The following is a 27,288-nucleotide window of genomic DNA, read 5'->3' as shown; positions in this document are numbered from 1 at the left end:
GAAAGTATTATTTTAAACTTACATGTTATATTTCCATTATCTCGTTTCATTTTATCCCTAGACGTACATAATTTCTGAGAGAAACTTGTTTCTATCGTGCTTTTATTATCCTAGTTAATTTTCTCATTTTATTCAAAATCATCCACTGCACTAAGAAAATATAAACACGTGATTCAAAAACATTGCAATAGAAAAGACAGCCTTTTGCTAGCTAAAGAACTGAATCAAAAATAAAATTCAATTATTAGAAAAGCATTACAAGAATAATTTATTACAAAAAAAAAAAATCATTGTGCTATGTAGACAGGTATGTGAATGAGGTGAGACAGATGCAGAGAAATATCCTGATGGAAATTCAGCTAGATGCTAAATCTGCAGATTCGTTCCATTATGTTCAACTCCTGCTTACATGGCAAGAAAGTGTCATAACTAAATTATACATGTGGTATATACATGTTTTTACTCGATGAGCATATAAATAAATACTATGGCTTTTCATTTTCTCTCCATTCTAAAAAAAAATATCACCTTCGATTTACATTCCAAATGGATCTTATTCTGGTTTTGTATTGCCACTGACAGTTGGTATTTCATGGTCATGCTCTTTTTTGGGGTCCACCATACCACTGTATCTCTCACCACGATGCCGCTCTAAGTAGGGACCCCAGTTGGAAGCTGGTCTGCAGCAACTTTTAAAACGCTAAAAGGTGAAAAACAAAAGTTTGGCGTGAGAAAGTTAAGTGTCGCGGGATCGAATGGTAAATGAGAACAGAATGTACAAATTCACAAATGATTAGACAGAAATCTTATTTTCTGCACGAAAAATGATTATCCTTATTATTGATAATGCATATTCCACTGAGAATGAAATTATATTTTAATTTAATTACTGTTAATGAAATTATCTTAACTGAAGTAGAAAATCTGATTATGTAAATTATTTCATAAAGCAGAATAATGTTCCAGTGCCTGGTGCCAAGGGACGATGAGGAAAGGAATGCTAACCACTCTTCATCTCACGCATCCCCCTCAGATTCCCACTGATCTCTCTGGTCCAGGCCCAACCCTAGAGGTGAGGACCTGGATGATGGTATTTCTAGGGGATCTGCTCACATCGAGAGTGATCACGAGAAGTCCAGTCTAACCAAGCATAGTCTCTTTACATTTTTGCAAGGGGACAAAGAGAGCAAGATGATTCCAGTTATAGTATATTGAGTGGAAAGATGGAAGTTTGTTTTCATCTCCCGTAGGACACAAGCAGTTGACCTGTGCATGGGGAGTGTCCCTGGACATGCGGGCATAAGGCTGTTCTCCTTCTGCTAATTTTAGTACTTTTCCTTGGTGACTACCTCCACTTAACCATCTATAACTTGGCAATACATAGCTTTTTGCACGTTGGTTCTCCCATTAGACTGAGTTTCTTGAGGGCAATGATTGTGTTTTGCCTTGCCTTGTATCGCCAGTGCTTAGCAGAGTGCCTAACCCTTAAGCACTTAATAAGCATTTGTTGACTGACTGGGGGATGATTGAGCTTATTTTATTATCGTCACCTTATAAATGAATGCTTGCCCCCTCCCTACCCAATCCTGGAACTCACCTGGATGAAGCTGCCTTTGGCTTTCGCTATTTTCACTATTGCTATAATAGGGATCCAAATGATGCAGAAAATTATCATGCACCAGCCTAGTGCAAGTGCCCAAGTAGGGTATGGGATTTTAGCATACTCCGGTTCCTGAAACGTCACGAGGGACCAGATGAAAATGGTCTGTTAGGATGAAATTGAGGAAATCAAAAGTTAATTTCAGGATCAGTGTTCTGCCCAGGTGACATCACCACTAAAACATCCACTTGGGATTTTAAAAATACAATTCAATAAAATTCAACTAAAAAAGCCCAGCCGTTTAAATTTAAAAGAAGTCTAGGAAATTAGTTGGACATTTTAAGAAGTTGCTGGTGGTACTTTAAAAAAAACCAAACAAACAATTTCCAAGACAGAAGATAAAAATAGTATGCAACCAAAACCAAAGGAATGTTTTTATTATTGATTTCCAAAAATAACCATTTGGACAAGTTCTCCATATCTCTAAGTAGATAGGTATGCTGTATGATTTTCAATAAATACAATACTGGCCAGTATAAGTGTTTCTTTTCTTTTCTTTCTTTTTTTTTTTTAGGCTGGGGTTAAGTGACTTGCCCAGGGTCACACAGCTAGGAAGTGTTAAGTGTCTGAGACCAGATTTGAACTCAGGTCCTCCTAACTTCAAGGCTGGCGCTCTATCCACTGAGCCACCTAGCTGCCCCCAGTATAAGTGTTTCAAAGTAAAGTTGGGGGAGCCAGGTGGCACAATGGATAATACAATGGGTCTGGAGTCAAGAGGACTAAATTCAAATATGACTCTGACACTTGACACTTACTAGCTGTGTAACCTTAGATAAGTCATTTTACCCCAACTGCCTCTCAAAAAAAAAAAAAAAAAAAAAAAAAAGGTAAAGTTAGATTCAAAATGGATATTATAGCAATGGGCTGGGGGAAAGGCTTATATGACATTTTTTTTTAATTTTGGGGAGTTCTGGGATATATAAACCCAAATAATTCCACGGTGAGAGAGTAAGATATGGAACACACATGGGGCAAACTCCAGTGGCCACTGCTGGAGACCAAACCTCTTGCAATGGGGGTGGGAGGAAGAAATGAGATTCGGGTGTATGTTTCCCTAGAGAAAACTAAAGCCTGAAAAGGAAACTCCCGATAAGGCTGCATCCAAAGAGCATCAAAATGAATGAAGGTTCTTCAAAATTAAAAGGTAATTCAAACTAGGTATTTCAAAATGTGTCATGAATGGTAACATCTGAGTTGTATGCTTGTTCACCTCATCTATTTTCTTTTGACAGAATCTAGTACGTGGACCCCCCACTAAACATCGCATCTCTATGGAGTGAACTTGAGCTCTACAAGTATGCTTTTGGAACTCAATGCAACTTTGCCGGTAAAATCATTGAAAGTCCATTCATTTTTTCCCTATGCAGGATACCTATCTGGCCATGACCCTGGAGCAGGTGCTCTTCCATGAGAAACCAAAGTGTTTTCCGAAGCCTCACAAAACATACTTATTTAATTTTAAATGTAAAGGCTCATATAGTTGGATACAACTAACAAAGGTAGGAATGATCATAAGTTTCCTGCGACATGCAATCATTTATTTTCAGGGGCTGGGCCTGTGATTCCATCCACGTATGGCACTCCCAGCATGGAGTACTCTCTCTGCCTAAGGAGATCAGTAACTTACGGGCAACTTGGAGCCATAGATAATTGCCTGTGTCAGAAGAATAACAAGAATCGACCGGGTCTTCTTTATTTCAAGGATGGCTCTCACTCTGCCAAGCCAAAGTAGCTGGCAAACAATTATATATAATGGGCCCTCTTAGCTATTTAATCATGGAACAATTACATTTCCCAATTAATTTGGTTCCACAGTAGATCTCTTTCCCGATGGACATTTGCCTGGTTTTGGGACATTTTTCAGAGTTGCAACTGGGTGTCAAGCTTTCTAGGAACCAGACTGTGGCTTCTCATAAAGTCCGGGTAGCTACAAAAACAGCTCAAATGAAAGGTCCACAGCGTGGTTGTAAAATGCATGTGTTGACAGCAACTGGGCTGACTTAATGCAGAATGCTGCCAGAGTGATCAAAGGAACCAAAAAGGCTTTTTCAGGGGTTCTTCAATGAAATCGGATAATAGCTGCCATGTTTATGGTCCTTTAAGGTGGGCACAAAGCTTTATAGCCATTATCACATTTGATCTTAACAACCACCTTATGGGGGTGAGTTATTTTTAATCCCCCTATTTATAAAGCAGAGGTTCATAAGGGTTAAGCAACTTGGCTAGACTCACACAACCAGGGTTGGAGATAGAATCTGAACCCAGTCTATTCTGATTCCGAGTCCAGCACTCTTTGCGATATAGTGTCACGGTGCCTCCTGGATTCAAGTCCATTTTCCTTGGGAATGACTCAAACTACTAAAATACAAATTCAGTTCGTAAGAAGACTCAACAATTCCCATCCCAAATCTCAAATGTTACCTAGCTAGAAGCTATACTAGTGGAAAATGAGGCTCACCCTATTTCCATTTTTCTATATCCAAGAAAATCACTGTATACCTTCAAGCTAACTAATCCTCCTAGCAAAGTGGACTGATATTGTCATAGAGATCTTCTTTCCGAATTCAGACACTTTTTCTCCTAGTCGCTCAGCAATGAACATCCACCGTAAGATAGTTTTAGCTCCCTAAAATCCAACTTTTTCCTCCCGGATTTTACAGAGAAAGAAACTGTGGACCAGAAAGGGGAAATGACTTGGCCAAGATAACCTGGTTAGAATCAGAGGATTCTAGCTGGAAGGGCGATAAAGATGAAATTTTACATCTTTACATTTTGATCACTTAGCTCAGCATCATATAGATAGCATTGAATGTTGTCCATCTCCAAATCTAAGGTTCCTGTGTCCAGCCCAGCTGTCACTCACACCTTGTCGATACCTGAATTGTTCTTAATGTCTTAGGAGTGTATAGTTTTAAAACTCTTTCGATACAAGGACAATGAGTCCATTGTTCTGTTTTCCCATGGCACCTAAACCTAGATGCTCATAGGGACAAAGTAGAGAGGCTTAATCAATATTAGTTCAATTGGTTGAGGGGTCATCTAGCCCACCTCCTGTGAAGGAAATCGTCAGCTCTTCAGGGGACTACTACACGTATCATCACAAGAAAAGCAATGGAGCAGCTTGTCAGTGTAGTGAATAGAGCACTGGCTCTGGAGTCAAGAAAAGCTGAATTCAAATCCAGACCTAGATAATGACTGCGTGACCCTGGGCAAGTCCCTTCATCGTGATTGTCCCTCCCCTTCGCCGCCCCCAAAAGTAGCTATACATGAAAATAAATGAACGTGTTGTTTCTTATTGGTTTGTATTTGTACCCTCTTGTCTGATTATTTGTAAAGAAATTACCGAAATGCCAAATATATGTATATGTTTTTTGCTCCCATATCTGTTTCAGTCTATTACTTACCATCAAAAGAAGAGGAGTAATGAAAAACCAGCAGGCTCTCCACCACAGCCAGAATATCCACCTCTTTGCTCCAATCATCATTTCTATGTCCTCTATGAATCTGTTCCCACCTAATGGAAAAATCCAACAGAGAACGGGTTGTAGCCAGAAGTTCCACGTGCCTCCAACAGGAACTCGGTCTCCAGTTCTATTGGCAGGCCGGAATTATTTTAGTCTTTTACAGCAGCAGGGATGCACACATCTCAAAGTATGTCTACTTCATAGAGTGGGTAACTCAAATTGATTCCAAAACACAGTAGTGAAAAGTGATAAAAAAAAAAAAAAAAAAAAAAAAAGGAAGCCATAGAAATGAAGCATCATGGGGATAGCCTTTCCGATAATGCTTTGGGCATCAGGTTCACCGATGGCTTACCATAAATCCATATGATCCCGATGATTTCTAGTATGGCTGCGATCAAAATGCCCCATCCAGCACAGAAATGGTCAATGAGATTAACCCAGTAGATTCCAGCCTAGCCAAGAAAACCAGAGATCATTTCGAGCTACATGAGAGCAAACAGAATTGCGTAATACAGTTTTGTAAGGTTTTCAGAAGGCCATTTACTCATTGCATTTAAATAGGTTCTATAGCATTCCATTCCACCCAAGAAATGTGAAAAGGGAAGGTTTTCCCATGTGAGTACAAGGTGCCTCTGATGAAGTAGCAAAGCATCATGGAACCCAATAGGCTACTCTCACTCTTCCCTGAATCTCTCAATAAGAAGAAGGGGGCACCCAGAGTGGATCTTTTAGAAATTGCCAGGTAGTTCTTTAAGATATAGCTATTTGGGCATGGTCCTGGAGAGAGAAATGGCCAAGAAAACCCCAGAGGCACTATAAGCTGCCGTATTGTGGAAAGCAGGACCCGACCGAACACTCAAAGTTCTGTGATAAAAGATCTTGAGTTGGAAGGGAACTTGGAGGTCACCAAGAATGAGAGAGAAAGAAATCAGGGCCTAGACAGATCCAATGACTTGCCCAACATCACAAAGGATAGCGACAGAAGTGGGATTTGAACCATGTTCTCGGTATCTTTGCAATTATATCACATCACCATCATCATCCAACAGAGATCGAATGCATGCATACATTTGCTCAAGTCCTATAGTTTATCATAATTCCCGGGCTTGTTTATTTGAACCATTTGTTTCTGAAGAAATGTAAAACATAATTGCTATGAAAAAAATAAATTGTTCTACCTGAGTTACACAGACCAGACCTAGTAAAAACAAAAGCAAGCAGCATCCCAAAGTTATGGGAGCTCTCAATTTCTTCATCACTTGGGGAAATAAATCTTGAATGGTGGTTGTTATTGTTTCTGTAGAGGAAAAACGATAATTTAAACGTCAATTTAGTAAGGTCTAGTTATGGTTGTTGGAGTTCAAATGCAGTGAATCTCCCCCCAAGTAGTTATCAAATATCTATATGGCTTTGGGGCACAGGACCAATGAAATCTCTAGGGATGCTTCTTGGTCTTGGGCCCCTTATCCCCTCTTGCAATCCCTAGGAATTGGCCAGCTGGCCTTCCTTTCGGCCATCACTACTCAGAGCTTCTGGCCAGGAATTCCCTGTTCTGTAGGCCCTGAAGAAGAGATAGGAAGGCTATCTCCAATTTCTCCCTTGCCGCCTCATATTCTGCTAAGTAACCACAAAAACTAGAATAGGGGTACAAAATGAAAACCTGGGGGGTCGGTTGCCAAAAAATAAAACATCTCAGAATAAAAGTTCCCCTTTTTCTTTACTAGAATGTAAATGGAGCTCGGCCCCTCTTTCTCTTCCCTCCAATTATGTGGTCTTCTTGTTCCGATTAGCCCCCAGAAACCTTCCTTCCTTGGCCATAGACCAAGTCCACCATACCTTCTGCCATTAGCCCCATAGAGCCAAACGGAGGCACTCATGGGTGTTGAAAGTGAGTATTAAAAGGACTGAAGTCAGATTTGTCTCTGTTTCAGAGGAAAACCTTAACCTCTTCAAGGGTCTTCCTTCTGTATAATGGAGGGCCATCCTAAGTGTTTCTTTACTGATACTGTGACCCCAAGTGTCATGTTTGATGGAAGACAGGATTCCTTTCCCCAATGTGATGTTCCAATCTAGTCGGGAGCAATGATACTAGTATCCATGAGCCAAGAGCAAACAAACCAAAATAGGGGATAATTACTTAGCAGTGTGGTTCAGATTATACACACTTCCTCTCAATATTTTGGCTCAGAATTCTCTAATGCAATTGTCAGTCATAATGATATTTCATATAACAGTTTGTATGTATGCATGTGTGGCCTGCCTCTATTTGGATATTATGTATATATATATACATATATATATTATAAAATATTATATTATAAGAATATTATTTTCTTTTTTTTTTTGCTGAAGCAATTGAGGTTAAGTGACTTGTCCAAGGTCACTCAGCTAGGAAGTGGTAAGTGCCTGAGGCCAGATTTGAACTCAGGTCCTTCTGACTTCAGGGCCAGTGCTCTATTCACTCACTGTGCTATCTAGCTGCCTTAAAATTATTCTTTAACATTATTGTGGTCAGACATTTATTGAGACATTATTGAGCTCTAGCTGCAATAAAAGCACTGTGACTCACCTTTTGGGAGAAGCAAAGTTTACAAAGACAGTATTTCTGCCCTGTCAGAGCTTACTTCCAAGAAGCTCAGACTTGGAAAAAAGCTGTGAAAAGGCATCCCCTTCCTTTTGTTGCAAAGGTGAAGACCAAGGGCATGTTATGTCACACATACTGCCAGACTGATTTGACACATGACTTAGTTTTGCTAAATTAGGTTTTTTCTTCCTTTCTTTCTTTATTACAAAAGGGAGTGATATCTTTGCAATGCAAGTAAGTCATATAAAAACAAAAGATCCTAATAACTTTAAAATCAAATGAATGAATGGGAAAGTCAAAGTACTGAGTAAAGGTGCATGCTGGGAAAGTAAGTCATATAAAAACAAAAGATCCTAATAACTTTAAAATCAAATGAATGAATGGGAAAGTCAAAGTACTGAGTAAAGATGCATGCTGGGAAAGTAAGTCATATAAAAACAAAAGATCCTAATAACTTTAAAATCAAATGAATGGGAAAGTCAAAGTACTGAATAAAGATGCATGCTGGGAAGCAATAGAAATCGAAGTAGGATCAGGTGGTTGATTGATGCAAGGTCGAAGAAAACAGACCCTAGAATCTGGGCTTTCTCTTATAGGCATCAGAGAGCCATTGAAGGGTTTTGAACAAAGGACTGGACAGGCATAATAAAAGTTGTGTTTTTAGGAAGACTAGTGTGGAGCAGCAGAAGACAGTCTAAAAGAGACTGTTTTGAAATAAAAACAGCCTCAGCTATGAGAAACTTTCTTTTGAAATATTACCCCCCCCAAATTACTTACCTATTGAAGCAAACTGAGAGTCAAGACCCAAAGTCAAAAGCATGAAGAAAAATAATATAGACCAAAATGGGGCAACTGGCAGCTGTGCTAGAGCTTCCGGATAGGCAATGAATGCTAAATCAAAACCTAGGAAAAAAATTAGGATAATTCAGGTTATCTCGATTAAAAACAAAATAAAAGCACAAATACCAAATTTAAAACTTATATTCACTTCCTTATTTTTCTAAATGTGATACTAGATAATTTGGTTATAATATTCCTTGGCTATATGTATTCTTTATCAACAGTGACATTAAAAATTGATTAATTTATTCCATGATGTAAAAATGGAAATATTCTTTCTTCCTTGAGCCATCTTAGGTGTGGAGGTCCACAATGTCTCTCTGCACAGCAGGGGACTTCGGCAAAATTGTAAGTAAAGGAAAATCTTATAAACTAAATTCCATTTTCACTTTAATGGTGCACTACAGATTCAGAGATAATTTATCTTCACTTCTGATTTGATCTTCAGTTGCCAGGAATCAAAAAAGAATAGATTTAGATTTGAAAGGGACCTCAGAGGCCCTGTAGTCTGTAAAATGCTTGTATGTTGTCTCCTCAACCTCCAATAGAAAGTAAGCCCTTTCAGGGCAGGGGACTGGTTTTTTTGTTTGTTTGTTTTTCCCTCTTCTTGTATCCCTAGTGCTTAGCACACTGCTTAGCACACAATAGGTGTTTAATCAATGTTAATTGTTGGATCAGTTGAACAGATTTGCTCAGGATCATGCAAATTATAAGCATCAAGCTTCTAAGACTTTTAAGTTCTTTCCACCTTCCACAGCTCTGGAGTCAGGTGCTCCAGGATCTAGTCTCAGGTTGCCACCTTGCCAAAGCTCAGTGACTTTGGGCAGTTTTTTTAGACTTAGGAGTTGTACCGTTTTTGGCAAATCACATAATCGCCCTGAAATTTAGCTTCCTCGATTGCAACATAGGAACTAGAATAACAGGTCTTTGTAACACTGTAGTTATTGCTATCATCCTCATTATGATCATCTCTTTCCCTGGACCTCAGTTTCCTAATCTATGAAACAAACTCATTTATTGAAAAGGAATCACAGAGTTTAGAGCATCGTGAAGCCCCAGAAAATTTAAGGGACAGAGCCAGTACTCTTAATTTCAAACTCAGCTCCCTTTGCACTATAAACCACAGCTGCTTTTCTTGTTTAATCAGTTAGTCCTGCTCTCGTTTGGGGTTTTGTCTTTTTGTTTTTTGTTGTTGTTGTTTTTTTTTTTTTGGCAATGACACTGCCATTTTCCTCCTCTAACTCATTTTACAGATGAAGAAACTGAGCCAATCAGGGTGAAGTGACTTGCCAAGAGTCACTCAGCTAATAAATATCTAAGGCAGATTCCAACTCAGGTCCTCCTGACTCCAGGGTCGGCACCCTATCTGCCACACTACCTAGCTGCCATGGCTGCTAGACCTTTCTAAGGTCCACTCCATCTCTACAGTGGGATAGTCTTAGTTCCTCTCTCCTGCTCTGTCAAATGAGTAAAGGAACCTGGGAACTGAGCCCGTTCCTAAATCCTTCAACAAGGCAAATGATCATTCCTGATTAATCTATTTTGTAACCTGGGATTTCCAGCTTTCAAAGCATATTCAAAGAAGGCGATTTTAACTTCCAGTCCTATGGCCTGGAGGTGTTTTCGAAGCTAAAATAAGACTACAAATGTAGAAGAGAGCATTTATTGGATCACTCCAACTTGGATACTTCTTCAGATATTACCTCAGGTATAAGGAATGCTGCAATTCTACTCCCATCCTCAATAATGACTATTCGAGACAGGGGGTCTATGAATATGGAATTAGATTTGTTCTACTTCACATCCAACTTCATGTAGAAGTGTTCTCTGGAAGATGGGATTTTATCTGGATCATTTGCCAAATTCTGGGCAGACTAATTTTTAATTCCCCTTCCCTCTTATATAAGGCAAGTGATTCAGAATCTTCTGCCTCCTTCTCTTTTGTTTTGCAAATGAGCCTCCAGAGTTACCCTTGGCTTCCATGTCCTACTTGGCAAGAAGAGTGAGTGTTTACTTGCTAAGGCAGTGTGGAGGCTCCTTAGATTTTATTGTTATTGTGACTGTTCTGCATTGTCAAACCTATTGAAGAAATGGTGATCTAAACAGGCCTTTTACTTTGGAACATTTCTGATTTTTTAAGAGTCAACAGCTGATGGGGGCAGCTAGGTGGTACAGTGCATAGAGTACCAGCCCTGAAGTCAGGAGGACCCGAGTTCAAATTTGATCTCAGACACTTCACACTTCCTAGCTGTGTGACCCTGGGCAAGTCACTTAACCCCAATTGCCTCCACAGGAAAGAAAAAAAAAGTTGATAGCTGATAGCTTATTGAATGAAACTAGTCAGGCTAGAGATGCTGCAACTGCGTACAAACCCATCTCCCTTTTCAGCTTCTTTCCAATTTGGTACTGATTTTGACCTTCTGAATAAAAGTCAGTGATCTGATTCTGAAATGTCACCTGATTGGCATCCATCGCCAAATCCAGTCGCTTGTTCGTTTCAGTAGACTATTTGCCGTATCTGGCACCTATGGACTCTTGAAGATTATAGGCCTAGAACTTCTGAGAAGTCTCTACGTTTGGGAATGCTCTCATTTCTCGATGTCAAACTATATTTTCTCTCCCAGCCTGGCCATCCTCCTCTTTGGCCACCTTAGCCCCAGAGTCCTTGGGTACCAAGGAATGGATTGACATAGTTTGTAGGACCTGCTGGAGTTCCTCATGGACCATTTCTACTTTTTCATCCTCTGCAATGGATTTGGGCTCATGAGATGTCATTTTCTCCCATGGCCATCCGCTTTCTCACATTCAACCTGAGTACTGCTCAGGTACACGCATGGCAAAGCATCTCACGAAATAACAGTCTACATTGACTTGGGTGCTTGAAAATGGTAGCTTGGAATCTTTTGTCTTCTTCTTTGAGGAAAACATCAGTGGAAGGCAACTTTTCATTCAGCTGCAACTTCCTTTTATCTGCTCACTTCATTTATAAGCAGCAGTTTGTGAATGCTAATTATTATTATTATTTAGAACAAAAATTCGACACAAAAATCATTCAGTCCCTTGATCTGTTATAAAGTCACTGGCTACTGGACAAAGGTCTCATTTAGAAGAACCACCTCGGAACTTAAACTTAGCATTCTCTGGCCCTTCTCAGCTTCTCCATTGCCTTCACTACATGAGCAAAACGGGACAGCCAAAGGGGTATTAAGGGCCATTCTTAGTTGCGTCCGTTCGCAGGGCACCATCTGCCAAATAAAGCATCACCTCGTGGCCAAGCTGCTGACCGTACACCTCTTGGTTGGGCTCCCGATGCCAGATGCAGCCTGTTGTCGGGACTATACCCAGAGCCATTCTTTCTAGCCTGATACGAGTTGCCAAAGCTTATGTTCTAAAGACAGAAGCCTTGAGAGCCCAGAATCACCCCAAGTGCTCAGTATTCAAAGCAAATCTTTCTATGTTTCCCAAAGCTACATAGAGAAATCATGGAATAAGCACCGAATTAATCTGTAGTTGCGAAAACAGATGATTTCCTACCTGATTTTACAACCTGAGAGACCTCTTTTCCAGATATGTGAGCCATATGTCCCAATATGGAAAAAATAGCAAAGCCAGCAAATATACTGGTCAAGCAATTTGTCAGACAAACCACAATGGCGTCAGAGTAGCAGTTGTTATTAAACTTATTGTAGGAGGAGAGAGCAACCAAGCCTCCCCAGGCCACAGAGAGGGAATAGAATATCTGGGTAGCAGCATCTTTCCAGACCTACAAAGAAAAGAAATTGAATGAAATGGGACCCTTAAGTATGGCTCCTTTCATGCAGTAAGTCTATCATAAAGGTACCTGGGGTCTTCCCACTGGCCAGTACCTCCTGCCCCTCCCTGGGCAGTAGCCTATCAGCCAGACTTCCAACCCCTTCTCACTCCATTAACACATTTGACCTTTCACGTGATCCAGACCCTCAGGGTGGTAGAACTAAATTCAGAAATTAGGCCATGTTAATGTGTGTTAATAGTTAATGTGGTTGGTATCCCCTCCCAGGTAAGATGTTTGCATTTTAATAATGCCCTTCGGGAGAAAATAATAACCTTGCTTCTTAATGGAAAGGTAGGAATTTCAGACCAACCCTACTCCCACCTTATCCTTAAGGTTTGCCTTTGGGATAGAATTCTGCCCCTAACAAAAACCAGTATCAAGAATATCGGCAAGGGGGGAGGTGCGGGGGGAGGGAAGTGGTTAAGGGGGATGTTTGAGGGCTGACCCCTGTGAGGGAGAGCATCACAATTTAATTCCACAAATATTTATTCATCTCATTTGAGCTTGCCATTTCTTCCCTCCCCGCAACTGATAATGGCTATTTCTATTTATTTCTAATTTCCAGGGTTTGAGTGGAATTAGCATCCCTCAGAATACAGCCTGCTATTTCTTTTCATCCTGTCACAATTTTTAGCTAAGGCTTTAAGAGAAGGAAAGAATGTATCTTCCTTGTCATTGCCTGCCCGTATTGGAAAGATGGAGATAGACAAGAAAAAGGAACCAGGTAGGGGAAGCTGGAGACCAGGAATAAAGGGGTTCTTGACACATACACACTAAACACTGGGCCCTTGTGCAATCTGGCCTTTGATGCTATCTCTCCTTTCCTGGTATAGCCCCCGGTGATAAAAATGACCCTACCCTTACAAGGTCATTGCGAGCATAAACTAAGATGATGGATATAAAATACTTTGTAAACTAAACTCTAGCTTTTTTTTGTGAGCTATTATATTTAGTTATTTTTAAAGTTTGTTGATCCTGGCAAGTCGCTTAACCCCAATAGCCTCAGCGAAACAAACAAACAAATAAATGAATGAATGAATAAAAATTAAAAATTAATTTTAAAAAAGTTTGTTGTTAAAAGTCGGGGAGGGGGATTTCATTTTCAGAGAGATCACTATTATGTATTTCAAGAGAGAAGCACATGGTTGAAAGAAGCATTCTAGTTTCACAGAAACATTTGGAAAGTCACCTAGCTCTTAGTCTACACTAGAGGTGTCACATGACCCTATTAAAAGGTGGCTCTCATCTTTCTATGTGGTGTTACTGAGACAATTGTAAATGATGATGGTGGTCCTGATGAGCATGAGGATGGCTACCCTTTATGTTGGTCTGTAAGGTCATACATTCAGTTCTTGTCTCTCATGCTTACTCCCTGACTTTAGGCAAGTCCCATAGTATATTTGAGCCTTAATTTCTCATGAATCCACTCTCTCTGAATTCGAACCCAGGCTTCTTTGCACTGCGTAAGGTTTACCAGGTCGATCATCTCACCCGATCGACTTGAAAGCTTGATTGGCTCTTACCTCTGCTTCTTTCAGTTTGGTGAAATTCGACTGCTGCCCAATGTAGTAGGAAATTCCTTTGAAGGCACCCTCGAGCGTTGCACCTCGCACCAACAGGATGAACAAGACAACATAGGGGAACAAGGCAGTGAAATAGACCACCTGCCAAGAAAAAAAAAAGATCAGGAATGGTGGTCATCATCAGCTCTGGTGACATTGCAGTGGATAGCGCACCAGACCTGAGTTCAAAGATGCTACTTAACATGTGACCCTGGACAAGTCACTTCATTTTGCTGACTCAGTTTCTTCAACTGTCACCTCACCTGGAGAAAGAGATGAAAAACCACCCCAGGATCTCTGCCAAGAAAACCCCAAATGGGGGACACAAAGAATAATCGAGAACTATCAAATAACAACCACAACAAAGGTCTTGGATTACACTTAAAGAAAAATGGCTACCCAGGACAAAGAGAAATCAGTAAGATCAGAGCAACAGAGAAATCTTCCAAGAGACCCAGAGATCCTATTGGTTTCTGTGTTGATTAATTCCCCTTTGGGGCTTCTCTCTAAGGAGCCATTTAAAAAACCAAACAAACAAAAGCATCTTCTGAGAACATTCCCTGAGTTCTGTTGGGAGTTGTAAGCCTGGCAGCCATAATAATCTTACCAAGAAATATCTAAGGCTTGTATAAATATGTTCTTCTGGGAAAACTAAATTAAGTCTGCCTTTCCCGGTCCGTATATGCCGTAGGGTGCCATTTATGAAAAACAGCATGGAATGGAAGGTAGAGTCAGCTTTGGAGCCAGGTTCAAATTCTGCTTCTGAACTATTGTGACCCCAAGCAAGTCATTTCACTTTGTATTAGTCTAAGTAGCTCTTTGAGTTGCAAAGAACTTGCCAACTTTCACTGGTAGAAGGAACTGCTTTCCCTGGAAGTTCCCTATCCCAAATGAAGTCATAGAACTAGTCCCCATCCCTAGCTCTATTTTTAGCACTTAGCTCCCAACTAGAAAGTAAACGTTCTTCCAAATGTATCCTCTTGTACTCTACAAACAATCCAAAATGCCTATTGGACCCCTACTGCTAATGTGTGTCCAACAGTCAGCAATCCAGTGTGAGACTTGGGTGAACAGGAAGTCACTCTGACTGGGATCTTTTATAAATGTGGGCTTTTAAAATTTCTAATTAACTTTTTTGTTGTTGTTGAGGCAATGGGGTTAAGTGACTTGCCCAGGGTCACACAGCTAGGGAAGCGTTAAGTGTCTGAGGCTAGGTTTGAACTCAGGTCCTCCTGTCCTCCTGACTTCAGAGCCACTGCTCTATCCATTGCTAGCCCATGTGGCCTTTTTTTTTTTTTTTTTTTTTTTAGAAAATACTCCCAGAGATGGCTTCAGAATCACTGAAGGGCTCTCCAAATTCAGGTGAGGCAGGATGTTCTCAGCTTTGGCAGCACAAGGAAATGAGGTACTGAGTTTTCCAAATGTTCAGTGGCAAAGTCAATACCGTGAAGTTGCCGCTCGCTATGTGGGCACTGCCAAAATGTTTCTGAGAGCATGAAGCAGGCATGTTCCTTGGCCGGACCTCGGCCTAACTTGCTCTACTCTAACATGTATAACTCCAAAGTGTAGACAGACCCAAGGTGGAATCCCATTTGCTGCCCCAAATGGTGTGAGCTTCTATGAGGAAGAAGACCTGTGGTAATCACCTTGCTTTAGGAAACCTTAGGTGCCAGTGGGTGGAGTTCAAGGAAAATGTAGTGTGATCTCTTAGAGCAAGAGTCTTTTTTGCTCTGGTGGAGAAAGGGAGGCTTCAGAGCTGTCATCTTAGAAAGCTTCCCAATTCTTCTTTGCAAAGGCCTTCCAGAGATGGATTCAGGAATTATGGGACTGATCCCAGAAGCAGGCATGGAAAACATTCCACAGACTCTTCAGAGGGGCCAGGAGGGGCAAAGGGATTTCAAGTTGGAGCCTGGGAAGCCCTGAGTGGAGCAGCACCACAGGGCACTCACAGACCTGGCTTGGACCACTGACTGCCAGTCCTGTCACTGAGCCTGCCGAGGCCCAGGGGAAAGGCCTACTCCGTTATCACATAGAAGTCTCTTGGCCGTGGGCCAGTGCCCGATTTCTCAGTCCTAAGACTCTAAGACGCTTAATCACAGGGTCCCGGCTTCACACTGGGCCTGCAGATAAGACAGTCAGAGCCTCTCCTTATGGCAAAGTTTTACTCTTCATTGCTGAGCAACTTTGTGAACTCAGTCATCCAGGGCTGGATTTTCCAGTTAAAGGATTAAAGGTAAACAGTGTTTTTGTTTTTTTTTTTTTTTTTTTTTTTTTCTCATATTTAAATGACTCTACAGTATATCTAGACGTACATGAAATGAAGTTGCTACGAAACTGGCAAAGCAGCCCAGTCAACAGCTGCCGGGATGTTCCCTGCCCACCATTGTCCTGGCTACGTGGCTTTCCCCCTGCCCCCCACTGGGCAGGAAGCTCCTCCCCATGAGAACTGCTTTGCTTTAGTAGTTTCATTCCCAGCATTCATTACAGAGCTTGCTATATGGTAAGCATTTCACAAATGTTTTCTCATTCATTCATTCATTCATATTACCTTTCCTGAAGATTTGATTCCTTTAAACAGAGCTGCTCCTACTATAAGCCAGGCCAGAAGAAGGCAGAGTGCCAGGTACCACACAATCTCACCAGTCTCATCCATGCTATTGGAACGCTTGAGTGTCACTTTGCTGAAAACACAAAAGTCCATTTATGAGCATGGAGCCTACTTGGGTAGTCTTTTATCCACAGAAAAGCTTTGGGGAAGTACCAGAGCACCAGGCCTGGAATCAGGAAAACCCAAGTTCAAATCTGGCTCCGGATACTGAACTTGCCTGGGGAAGTCACTTAAGCTCTCTCTTGTAGTTTGCTCATCTGTAAAACAGCACCTGCCTCCCTCCCAGGGTTATTGGGAGGATCAAATAAAATGGTCATCGGAAAGCCCTTAGCACAATGCCTGGGATCTAGTGAATGCAATTGGATATTATTAGCTATTATCTGGATTAATCCATCTGCATCCCGGGAGGCTCATGGAAGTCAGTAAGTAACCCTTTTTTCCAGTGACAAAAGCAGTTCATTGTCTACCAGAATCAAACCCAGCGTTGATTGAGCACAGCTTAGAACCTCAGGAGAGAGAGGAATTGAACAAAATCCTTCAGCTAACATTGCGGAAACATACTCAAAACCGTACTCTCTGGAGCGGGGGTATTGTTCGATTTCGGCCATAGTTTCCCAAGTTACAAAAGAAGGAGAGCCCATTTGAATTTTATTTCATGTTTCTGATTTCATCCCATTTGGAGAGTTCACCTGATCCCAGCGTTCTAAAGTTTGTACACAAACACGGCCCCCCGCTGTGACCCAGGTGCCTGGAACAGGAGGTGTCTCCTTGGCAGGATCACTTCCCGAGTCTGTTCCTAATCTCTCGGGAGGGTGACCAGGGTAGTGAGGTGGTTAAGAAAGGATTGAAGACACTTCAAGAGGCTCAAGTCTGGGAGAATAGAGCTTTAAGCCTTGGAATTGTAACATAGACAGGGTATGAAGTATCCGGGGTGACTTTAAAAAAGCCAAGTTCAGAGCCATATGATAGAAATGGCAGAAATGCAGATTTCAGTCTCCTCGCAATCAAAGCTAAGACTGGGTCATCTGGGTAAACGGCAAGTGCTCCATCACTGGAAGTCAAAGGGTTCTAGATCTTCAAGCTGGAAGGTAGTTTGGCGATCATTCCCAAAGGAGGAAAATGAAGACCAAAGATGAATGACTCACTTGCCCAAGATCAATGAGGTAGTACCAGAGGAGAGCTTCGATTCCCAAACCAGCCCATTTTCTACTTCTCCTTGCTCCCCATGACAGCATTCGCACACGGGCCAGGACAACAGTTTACCAGATATATTGTGGAGGGCCTTCACAGACCATGTAGCAGAGAGCCTTTCTCCATCTCTCCTGACCTTTCCACCACTCAAGCACCTTCTAGCTAGAGAAATAACTCAGTATGTGCACTGTTAAACACACAACCAACTTTGAAATCGATGTTTGTGGAAAGAATGAAGCGATGAGAATCCAACTTTGCAGATGGCTGCTTACTTAGGGAAGGGAATACTTGGGCTTGGCCAGAGCCATAAGGAGCAATCCCCGGCTCGGGCAAGCGCCATTAAAGCAAGAGAAGGGAGAAGGGGAGGGGGATCTCAAACTTCGGGATGTGAGGGCCCTGCCTTGGTAGGGAGATAAAAATCCTAGCTTCTGGGATCCTAGATATCCTAGAAATGCTAGGTCGTGGGATCAGGGGACCTTAGATATCAAGGGGACCACTTCTGGAGAAGGGAGGAAGATGGGAAATCTCCCCTGGGGGTGGGGAGGGGTGAATCCTGTGACCCAACTAGAGCTTCCTAGTTTAACAGATTATTCTAACTCTGTGTTCGGATTCCTTTATTTTACCGCAGAAGGAGTGAGTCCATGTGTTCTCAGCTCATCTAACTTTCAGCAGCATGGAGGGGGGAAAGCATAGTCCCCCGACTGGAAATCTGGCTCCCAGGCTGTGTGGGGAGTAAGATCAGCTCCAGTCATCTCAACTCAACAAACACTTATTAGAAGGCTTTTGTGTGCTGGACAAAGGCAAGCATGAAAGCAGCTTTTGTCCTTAAACAGCTAATGGGGATGAAAACCGCTCTGATTTCATGTCTTTAACTTCTGACAAGAGCAAGATGAGAAGGAGAGGAGACTCTGTTTGGTCTGGGCTCGCTAGTGTTCTGCCGGCCACTTGTTCAGCACCAGAATATCTGGGATACTTACTCCCAATACTGCTCGCTGGGAAGCTGCCCTGGCTGCTCCACCTGAGTGCCGTTGATGCAGGTCAGATTGTTCTCAAGTACCCACGAATAGTTCATTTGGACAGTATCCCCCATGTTCGAAATCACGTTACAGTAAGTTACTAAGGAGAAAAAGATACCCGTGGTCAGCTCGGGGAAAGGGCCGATGGTTTTCTTGAATTCGTGTGTGTGTGTGTGTGTGTGTGTGTGTGTGTGTGTGTGTGTGTGTGTGTGTGTGTGTGTTTGGGTTTCATGTTTCTGACATTTACATGCCAACTGCTCACTTCTGAGCAGAAAAAAACCAGTGTATTCCCAGTGGAATGAAAATCAAAATCAGCCCCATAAGTTTCCTCTCTTACCCTGGAGAGAAGACAAGGGGTACAAGATTCGCAGGAGCAAGTCTTGTTAGAACAAAGCTGAAATGGCAACAACACGATACTTTGCTTCCTTTGACTGAGATTTAGCTACCATCTGTTATGAGCAGCACAGCATAAGGGAGTTCCCAAGGTAGACATGGGGCCTCTGCTTGCAACTGTATTCCCTGAAATGTTCACAAAGTCCTGAGCTCTCTCCGGAATTACTTTGTTTCAAGCAGTGACAGCACTGAAGGATTTCCTCTGGCTCTCCTCTCTATCACTTTTTTTCCTGCTTCTCTTCCTCTTCCTACCCTTATTCCACTCTTTCCCTTTCTCTTTTCCTCTTCTCACTCTACTCCCTTTCTCCCATCTTCCTTTCGTCTTTCTCCATGGCTGTTAAGGGAGACCTCCCAATGGTCAGCCTGGGCTTTACTCACTCACACCGGCAATACCCAGAGTTAGACACACTGCCGCCACAGCCCGTGTTCTCGCTCAGGTCCTTTGTCTTACTCAGATTTCACTAACTCTCACCAAAAACCAAACCAAATAAAATCGTTCCTCCTTAATTGATGAAGAAAGGATTTAGGCCTTCGGGATTCTTCTGATCAACTGCTACAGGACAGCATAAGTCTTCCCAGCCCAAGCGTGGCCAAGAGGATACTTTACCTATGGGTGTTCTGCTGCAGTTCTTATCTGCCCAGTGGAAGCATTCAGACCAGGGCAGGACTCTTTGAAATGAAGCAAATAAATAGTAGAGACTGTAGGCAATGATAACGTTGTAATAGATGGTTACAAATATTGAGATCAAGATCATGGTGATTCCCACACCTAGAAGAGAGAGGGAAACTGGTCACAATGAGCACAAAGCAAAGGAAGTAGGGAAATGATTTATTTGATGAGGAAGGCCATTTCTCTCCCCCAATCCCCATTTTGATTCAAGCCAGAGAGTAAGGGATCTGTTTGAAACAAAGGTTGGGGAAGCTAGTTTAATCAAAGGCTCTTGGCCTGGACCAAAAATAACAGTAACGACAAGCAACATTTCTGTAATGCCTTCGAGTTTACAGAGCATTTTCTCGACATTAACAGTAATCCCAGAGAGGTAAGTACTAATAATAGTATTTGCCCCATTTCATAAATTGGGAAACAGGCTCAGGGACTTGCCCGTGGACATATGTTGGGTGTCAAAGGCAAAATAGGGACCCGGGCCTTTCTGACTTGAATCTGGCACCCAATCCAGGCTAACCATCTTGCATGTTATGCTTTTATTGCTAGTAGAACCAGGATGACCTGAAGGGATTCAAAGATCACAGATATGTCAGTATATGATTATCTACTTTCATGGGCAGCCTACTAATGAAATTAATAGCTGTGGCTCCCATTTATATAATATTTTACGGTTTAGAAAACATTCTGCCCGAAGGACTTGAGTTACATCAGACTCAAAATCACTTAAAATCTACCACGTGCCATTTCAAAAACTACCTTCAAAAAAATGAGCAAATCAGAAGCAATAGAAATTTAACATTTCTTTAGTTTTGATGCTTCCCCCAAACAAGGGGGAAAAGTTCACAATGGCTCTTTCTGTGGCAGTTCTTCTTTTCTTTTCTTTTTTCTTTTCAAAATACATGCAAAGATAATTTTCAATGTTCACCCTTGCCAAACCTTGTGTTCCAGAATTTCTTCCTCCTATACCCCATCCTCTCCCCTTAGAGAGCAAGTCATCCAGTATATGGTAAACATGTGCAATTCTTGTATACATGTTTTGTGGCAGTTTTTCTAACGTGCATTGAGCTATTGGCTTCTTTATCTTTCTCAAATTGTATTTTCCACGGAGCACTCCAATTACTTTCTGGGAGCCATCCCATAGCCATAGTATATCTGATCTCCTCAGAGGAGGACGCTCTGAGTGGAGCGTGGAGCCAGGAAATGCCCCCATTGCACAGTGGTGCCCTGTTCTCTTGGGCCCATCCAATACATGCAGCACAAGGCCGCCACGCTCTTTTGAATCAGGCATTGGTAAAGAGATGGGAAGAGATGCTAGCAAAAGCTAAAGGCAGCTTCATCGTTCATCCTCCAAACCATTATGTTCTGGCCTGTGCCTCAGAGCAATCCGGAGAGAGGAAAAAGGCAACTAATGACGGTTATTATATAGTTGCTATAATATATTATATAGTTGTTTGACCCTGAGCCCTGCCTGAGAAACTCTAGCCTTCAATAAGGTGACCTTAAATTGATAGATCACTTGATAGCTTTCCAAGGGTGCTTTTGCATAAATTATCTAATTTCAGCCTTGCCACGGCTCTAGGTTGGAGGGGATAGGAAGAGGAAGCCGGAATTTCTGCCCACATGGCAACAGTAGGCTCAGATGTGCCGGGGAAAGCATGAAGTCCTGTGGAGTCCCACCAGAGCCAGAGGCTGGAAAGCTGTAAGCCTGGGGAGTGGAGAGGCTGGAAGAGGGGTGTGAGAGGGAAGGAAGGAGGCTGGCAAAAGAAGTAACTTTAAAACCTACCTTGAAAAAGCGGCAGAACCCTCCAAACCGAAACTGGCCCCAAGCTGGCAAACTGTCCCAGTGAGCACTCCAGGAAGAACAAAGGCAAGCCGGCCAGTGCCAACATTATCGCGTAGGGGATGAGGAAGGCACCTTTCAAAGGGGAAAAGAAAACAAAATCACATTTGCCTTCTCTCACTGAAGCACTGGAGATGGATTTTTTTTTCCAAGCCAAGTTTCCTTTGGAACGAGATGGTTGATTTCTAAAAGAGAAGACAGGTGTTTGTTAAAAGCCTCCTTCTATGAGGAGGCATTGCTAATGCAGAATTGGGATTTTGGTTTGAGTGAGACATCAAGCAGCCAGTCAACAATGCTTCCCATTGGAGGGATGGTACCTAGAAATGGAAAAAAGGGAAAAAAAACGGATCTATGATGTAAAGAGTGACAAAGTTCTTTCCCCCGGGTAGCTAGGATGCTCCTGCTATATGCACAAGATCTTCAGGTCTTTTCCTGATCATAAAAGAAATGATCATGGGCTCTTCTAGATTTCTTGGGGATAGAATCACCTGCCTATGAGTAATCAAAGCATCTTTCTTCCTCTTTCCCACCACTGTCCTTGGTCTGCTAATATGGAGCTTGCCGTCTACCAAAATCCCCAGGTCTTTTTCAGACAAGATCCTATCTGGCCCTGCCCTCGATCTGTACTTGGAAAGTAGATTTGGGAGCTGAGGTCTAAGACTTACATTTATCCCTATTAAGTTTCATTTTTTTTTCCCTAGCAAAAGATGCGATCAAAAAGAAGTCTTAGCCTCCCCTTACCAGACAGTAGGTTGAAGATAATTGACCAACTTTTCAGCTTATTAGTCTTATAAAAACATTGATGGAAGAAATGAAACTAAAGGTGAAGATGAGGCTTTTGTAATAATATATATTTCTTCACATCCCAACCCTTTTCCCTACTGACATGGAACGCGGACTACTCTTTAACTTTACATATGTCAAGGAACTCCAAACTCCAACTTTTCCATCAGGTAACAGGAAAAGCCTGAAGGTTTCTTATATTCACTTTGAAGGTGATGTACCCTCAGAATGCCATTCACCTCAGCCTTATTTGTCACTGGTTCTTTGGGATCTATGGGAGAGGGTGGATGATAGAGTGGAAAGCAGCACTACGAGTGATCCAAATCATCATACCAATGGCATGATGGGATATGTAGTGTCAATCCAAAGCCACAACGTTGGGAGGGGGAAAGAAAAGAGCTATTTTGAATTATTACAAAATTTAAGTGCTAAAGGAATCATCATTCCCATCTTTGAGCCAAATCAACTGTCTTTTGCCACTTTCTTTAGCCCCAGAACTTAGCACAGTGTCTGGCACAGACTAGGTGCTCATTAGACACTTATTCTCTGACTGAATTTCACTGAATTGTCCGGTGTAAAGTCAGAGGGAAAATTTGAATACAGGATTTCTTGACTCCCTGTCCCAGCCCAGTACTTGGTCGACCGTTACCTTCTCATTTCATTGATTCCTCGAGAGGATGCTAGCAAATCGAGGTAGAGTGTTCTAAACCCCATGATGAGGGCAAGTTTGAAAAATTAGCTTAAGGAATTTCTAAGGAAGACTATCTACTGGCTCTAAGTAGTTTTTGAAAGAGAAAAAAAAACCCTCTGAACAACCATGTGAAAAAAATGTTCAAATCAACTCAGAGATTCCATCTTATGCCCATCAGATTGGCAAAGGGAGAAACGCTGAGAGCCAGTGCTGACGTGGTTTTGGGAGGAGCGAGTGGGCCAATAAACTGCTGCTGGAAATCTTTACAGATCTCCACAGTAAGAATTACAGAAGTGCTTGCCCGCTAGACCCAGTAGCCTAGTGCCCCACCACTGTGATTATACCCTTTGGAGATGATTAACAAGTGATGAAAAGTTGTCTGCACTCAAATGTTCTGAGCCCCGCTACTTGTCAAAGCAGCAAAGCCCTCCCCATATATAACCCTGAAAACAAGCTCCGGGTCCACCAATTAGGGAATGGCTCAACAATGTGTGCCGTGTGGACGCGACGGTGTGTTGTTGTGCTATAATAAAAAGTCAATAGGAAAAAAATTAAAGAGAGATGAGGAGATCTAAGAAGGGCCAGAGCCTTGAGAAATCAGATAAAAAAAAAAAAAACCAGCACACATTTGAACTTGATCTGTCTGACTGAACAGTCCCGACAACGAATAATACCCAGAAAAGAAGTTCAAAAGGAATCACGGGAACAAACGTGAAGATAGAGCCATCTTTTGTTTTGGGGCCCATGCCCTTAACACCTGGAGAACTCTGGCAGTTCATGAACACCTGCAAGCTCGTCTCAATCTCTTTTTATTGGGTCCTGTTTTGTCCTTTATTTCTATTTTGAGGTTGGAATACTTGTACTTAATAGAAAGTAGAAAAGAAATCAAAAATCAAATCAAATCAAATTGATTTTTTAAGGAAGCGCAAACAACAATTGTTCTTTTCTCCTAACTAGACTAATGGCAAAAATCCTGATCTCTGACTCCTGATGTGATGAGTCCACTTTGCTTAAACACAAGTGCTCAAGTATAGGATAAAATGGCTTCTCTGGGCTAGAGGCACTGTTCCACTCATACAGTATTCAAAGAATCTCAACTGCCATCCATAACTTTTCAACCCTAACTAAATGTCCTGCTACAGACCTCTGGATGTTTACCATATTAGAGTCTCAGCTCCTTTTCTTATTTTAGCTGCCCTCTGTTGCGAGCAACACTGATTGGTGAATTGGCCCCCCAAAAAAGATCTATGATAGGGGAGAGATATTTGAGAGACTACGTGATTTCTTCATGTGTTATTCACTGGTATAATCCTGTTTCCACAATTTCAGAGCCATATAGACCTTGGGGACCAATTAGGCTTGCTTCACCTTGATGGAGAAGCTTTTCTCTGGCAGCCCCAACTGTCAGAGTTGACTTTGGAATCCACAAAGCCCAGATATGTTTTCTTTCCTGGTCAGAAAGAAGGGGAAAGCACCTGTTGCAGGGTGCTAAACACTGTTCCCTAGAGATTTAAAACCACTCTTGCCATTAGTTTCAATTAGCTAGAAGGACTTAAAATTAAGACTACAACTGGAGAGCATTTTGGGGGTCCATCCCGGAAGAAGATTCTCACTCGAAGGCTCACGCCCACCCAACCAGAAGGGCTTGGCAGATTGCCCAGTGTGTCTCCCCATCATCCCAAACAGTTGCTCTATGAGCCATTCTAGCCAAAGTCCCGGCTCCTGACTCATCTTCAAGCCAAATCACACACATGACTGAATGAGCTTAAAGCCAGCAAGAGGGACTTCTGGGACCAGCACCTAAGCATGCGCTCCTAGCTCCTCGCCGGGGCTCTCCCTTCCCTGTCTGAAGGCAACCTTCTTATTCACCCAATGAAAAAGGGGGCACGACACTGGAAGATCTCGAGCACAAAATCCTATTGTAGTAAGCAAAAGACATGACAATGGCCCAGTTTCATTGGTACTGGGCGGGAGTTATGAAATACAAGGGCACGTCACCTCTGCACTTTTATTGGAACCTGTAATTAGCAAGCAAATAAAATAGGGTGTAAGTGAAAAGTTGTTTCGACAGTACCGAGGGATTGTGCAATGTCTTCTTGTTTCCCTTTGTGTGTTAAATCAGGATTTCCCCCCCCACATACACACACACACACACACACCTTCTAATCTACTTTGCTTAAATGGCCTATAAGCTATAAATAATGTCATCTTTCCAAAATGAAATCCACACCCTGGCCTTGAATTAAGCTCAGAGAAGAGCCTGATTCAGACACTTGCCATTTGTAGGGTCTCAGACACATCCCTTAACCTCTGGGAGCCCTTAGTTTCCCACTGTGTCAAAGGAAGGGAGGCCCAGATCCCTTTCTGCTCCAGGCCTCGCTTGCTCCAAAGAAACACAGATTTCCCAGTTTTTCACTTGCAAAGGGATGATCTTGTGTTCTTCTTCCTACAGGCTACCGGGACCCAAACGGAGCATTTTCCCAGGCAGAGGCTCCTCCTTCTACCTTTCCCTCTAGGAAAATGTAACTCAATGCCACTTCCTCCGATATAGACTTCTTAGCTGCATTTCCAGGTGGCGTGGACCGAGGAAGCTTTTCCACACTCACTGCTCATCCAGGAAGTACAGAAGCTTTCCCAGAAAACCTTCTCCCACCTCCAGTCCCAGGCTGTTTCCTTCATTCTACTGGGCAGCCAGTTGAACTGCATAGGCCATGTAGGGCACCTGCTTTCCAGGGACTCCCATTTCCCTGCCTCCCCCCCCCCTCCAACTCCTAGCCACGTTCTCCATCACGCTCTGGCCAGATCTTTTCCAAGTCTATTGGGAGAAAAACAATACCTCCTCCATTCTGGTAAGTCAAATAAGGGAATCTCCAAACATTTCCCAGTCCCACGGCGTAGCCAACCATGGAGAGAAGGTAGTCGGATTTCTGGGACCAGTTTCCACGCTCCTGGTTCTCATCGTTTTCACCCACGTGGAAATTCTCCGAGGAAGCAGTCACTTTCTGAGGGATGAGAGAAAAGGCAACGTGGGTCACCAGGGGGGCGGCGGGGGAGTGGCCCACCAGGCTTCCTCTCCCAAGGCCGGGGCCTGGGGGACCCGGAGAAGCCCAGAGGGGGCTGGGCCCTGGGGCTTTGGGCGACCGCAGAGATGGCTTAACTCTCTTCGCCACCGGCCCTGGCCCCCGGCCAGGCTCCGCTCGGCCGCTTACCCTGCCCCTGCCTTAGCTCCATCGCCATTTGATGAAAAGGAGACGAGCCCCATTCCTCCCCCAGAAAGAAGGAAATAGGGAGGGAGCGAGAATCCAACGACAAATTCCCCCGAGGGGAAAGTGCAAAATCCACCCGAAGGCTCCCGGAAACCTCGGAGAGATGGGATCTCTAGGGGATCCCCGCCAAGGATCCAAAATGCTCCCCCCTCCCCCCGCTCCCCTGGGATGTAGAGAAGGCAAAGCCCCTCTCCCTTCCCTGCCCAGAGGAGCGCGAGCAGAAGGAGGGCAGGGACCAGAGACCAGCCATCTGCCTTGGAGGCCCCCTCTTCCCCGCCGCCCCCCACTGGAGGGGGAGGGGGCAGGGCAAGGGGCAGAGAGGAGGCGAGAGCCGCACCGCGGCGGCTCCAAGATGCTCCCGGGCATCCGCGCTTCGAGCGGCCGCTTCTGTGGCTCTGCCCGCCACTCGGCCGCCCGTCCCCCCCCCCCCCAAGTAAGAGGGTAGGACTTCGGGGGCTTTCGCTCTCCCTCTCGGGTCCCCATCTTCGATCCCGAGTCCACGTCGGTCCCAGAAGCCCCCACGCCTCCGTCCCCGTGGGGAGAGGGGCGGCTCTCTGCCCGGGGCTGGCACTGCAAAGCAGAGTGGAGAGGGGAAACCGAGGCAGAAGCGGCAGGGAGGGAGGGAGGGAGGGAGGGGAGGAGGCGCGAGCCAGGAGCTGGCTCTGGCATGGAGCTCCGGGGCGCCCCCGGGCCGCTCGTCTGGCCCCTACCTCTTTCCCCCCGCGACGTAAAAAGGAGCGGAACTTGTCCATGCTGTGCTCGCTTCCCGGGAGCGTGTCCCTCTCTGGGCTCTCGTGGCCTCAGAGGCCGGCGGCGGGGCTGGGCGGGCTGGGGCCGGGCTAGGCTGGGCAGCGCCTTGGCAGGTGCCGGCTCCCCAGTCCCTACCTGGCAGGATGATGCACCTTCCTC

At 43.4% G+C, this 27,288-nt stretch overlaps 1 protein-coding gene across 2 annotated transcripts; it reads right to left on the bottom strand.

Moving 5' to 3' along the window:
• Positions 1–85: 85 nt before the first annotated feature.
• SLC6A14 (solute carrier family 6 member 14) lies at positions 86–27,288 on the bottom strand. 2 transcript variants are annotated; one of them, XM_074278217.1, is made up of 14 exons: positions 27,090–27,288; positions 25,950–26,115; positions 21,583–21,714; positions 19,740–19,901; positions 18,701–18,839; positions 16,473–16,605; positions 13,886–14,026; positions 12,083–12,311; positions 8,486–8,611; positions 6,303–6,421; positions 5,477–5,576; positions 5,065–5,174; positions 1,598–1,765; positions 86–700 (listed from the first exon to the last, which is right to left on the bottom strand). In XM_074278217.1, exons 1-14 carry the CDS (start codon positions 27,129–27,131, stop codon positions 554–556), a joined length of 1,914 nt encoding a protein of 637 aa, XP_074134318.1. In that variant the 5' UTR covers positions 27,132–27,288; the 3' UTR covers positions 86–553. The 2 variants fall into 2 exon arrangements, with proteins under 2 accessions (XP_074134318.1, XP_074134319.1); XM_074278218.1 differs by having other exon boundaries at positions 19,740–19,919; positions 21,559–21,714; positions 27,090–27,279.

The sequence above is a fragment of the Sminthopsis crassicaudata genome, chromosome X, assembly GCF_048593235.1.
Source record: "Sminthopsis crassicaudata isolate SCR6 chromosome X, ASM4859323v1, whole genome shotgun sequence".
NCBI classification, from domain to species: Eukaryota; Metazoa; Chordata; class Mammalia; order Dasyuromorphia; family Dasyuridae; genus Sminthopsis; species Sminthopsis crassicaudata.
This window is presented reverse-complemented; position numbering and strand designations above follow the sequence as displayed.

What these genes read in the sequence shown, in the direction of transcription:
- SLC6A14 (XM_074278217.1), bottom strand. Translation starts at nt 27,131, where the DNA reads ATGGACAAGTTCCGCTCCTTTTTACGTCGCGGGGGGAAAGAG. An exon ending in GGTTCTGCCGCTTTTTCAAG is followed by an intron (nt 19,902 to 21,582) that starts GTAGGTTTTAAA and finishes TCTCTCTTCTAG; the next exon opens with GTGTGGGAATCACCATGATC. An exon ending in TTACTCCTCTTCTTTTGATG is followed by an intron (nt 1,766 to 5,064) that starts GTAAGTAATAGA and finishes TCATCCTAACAG; the next exon opens with ACCATTTTCATCTGGTCCCT.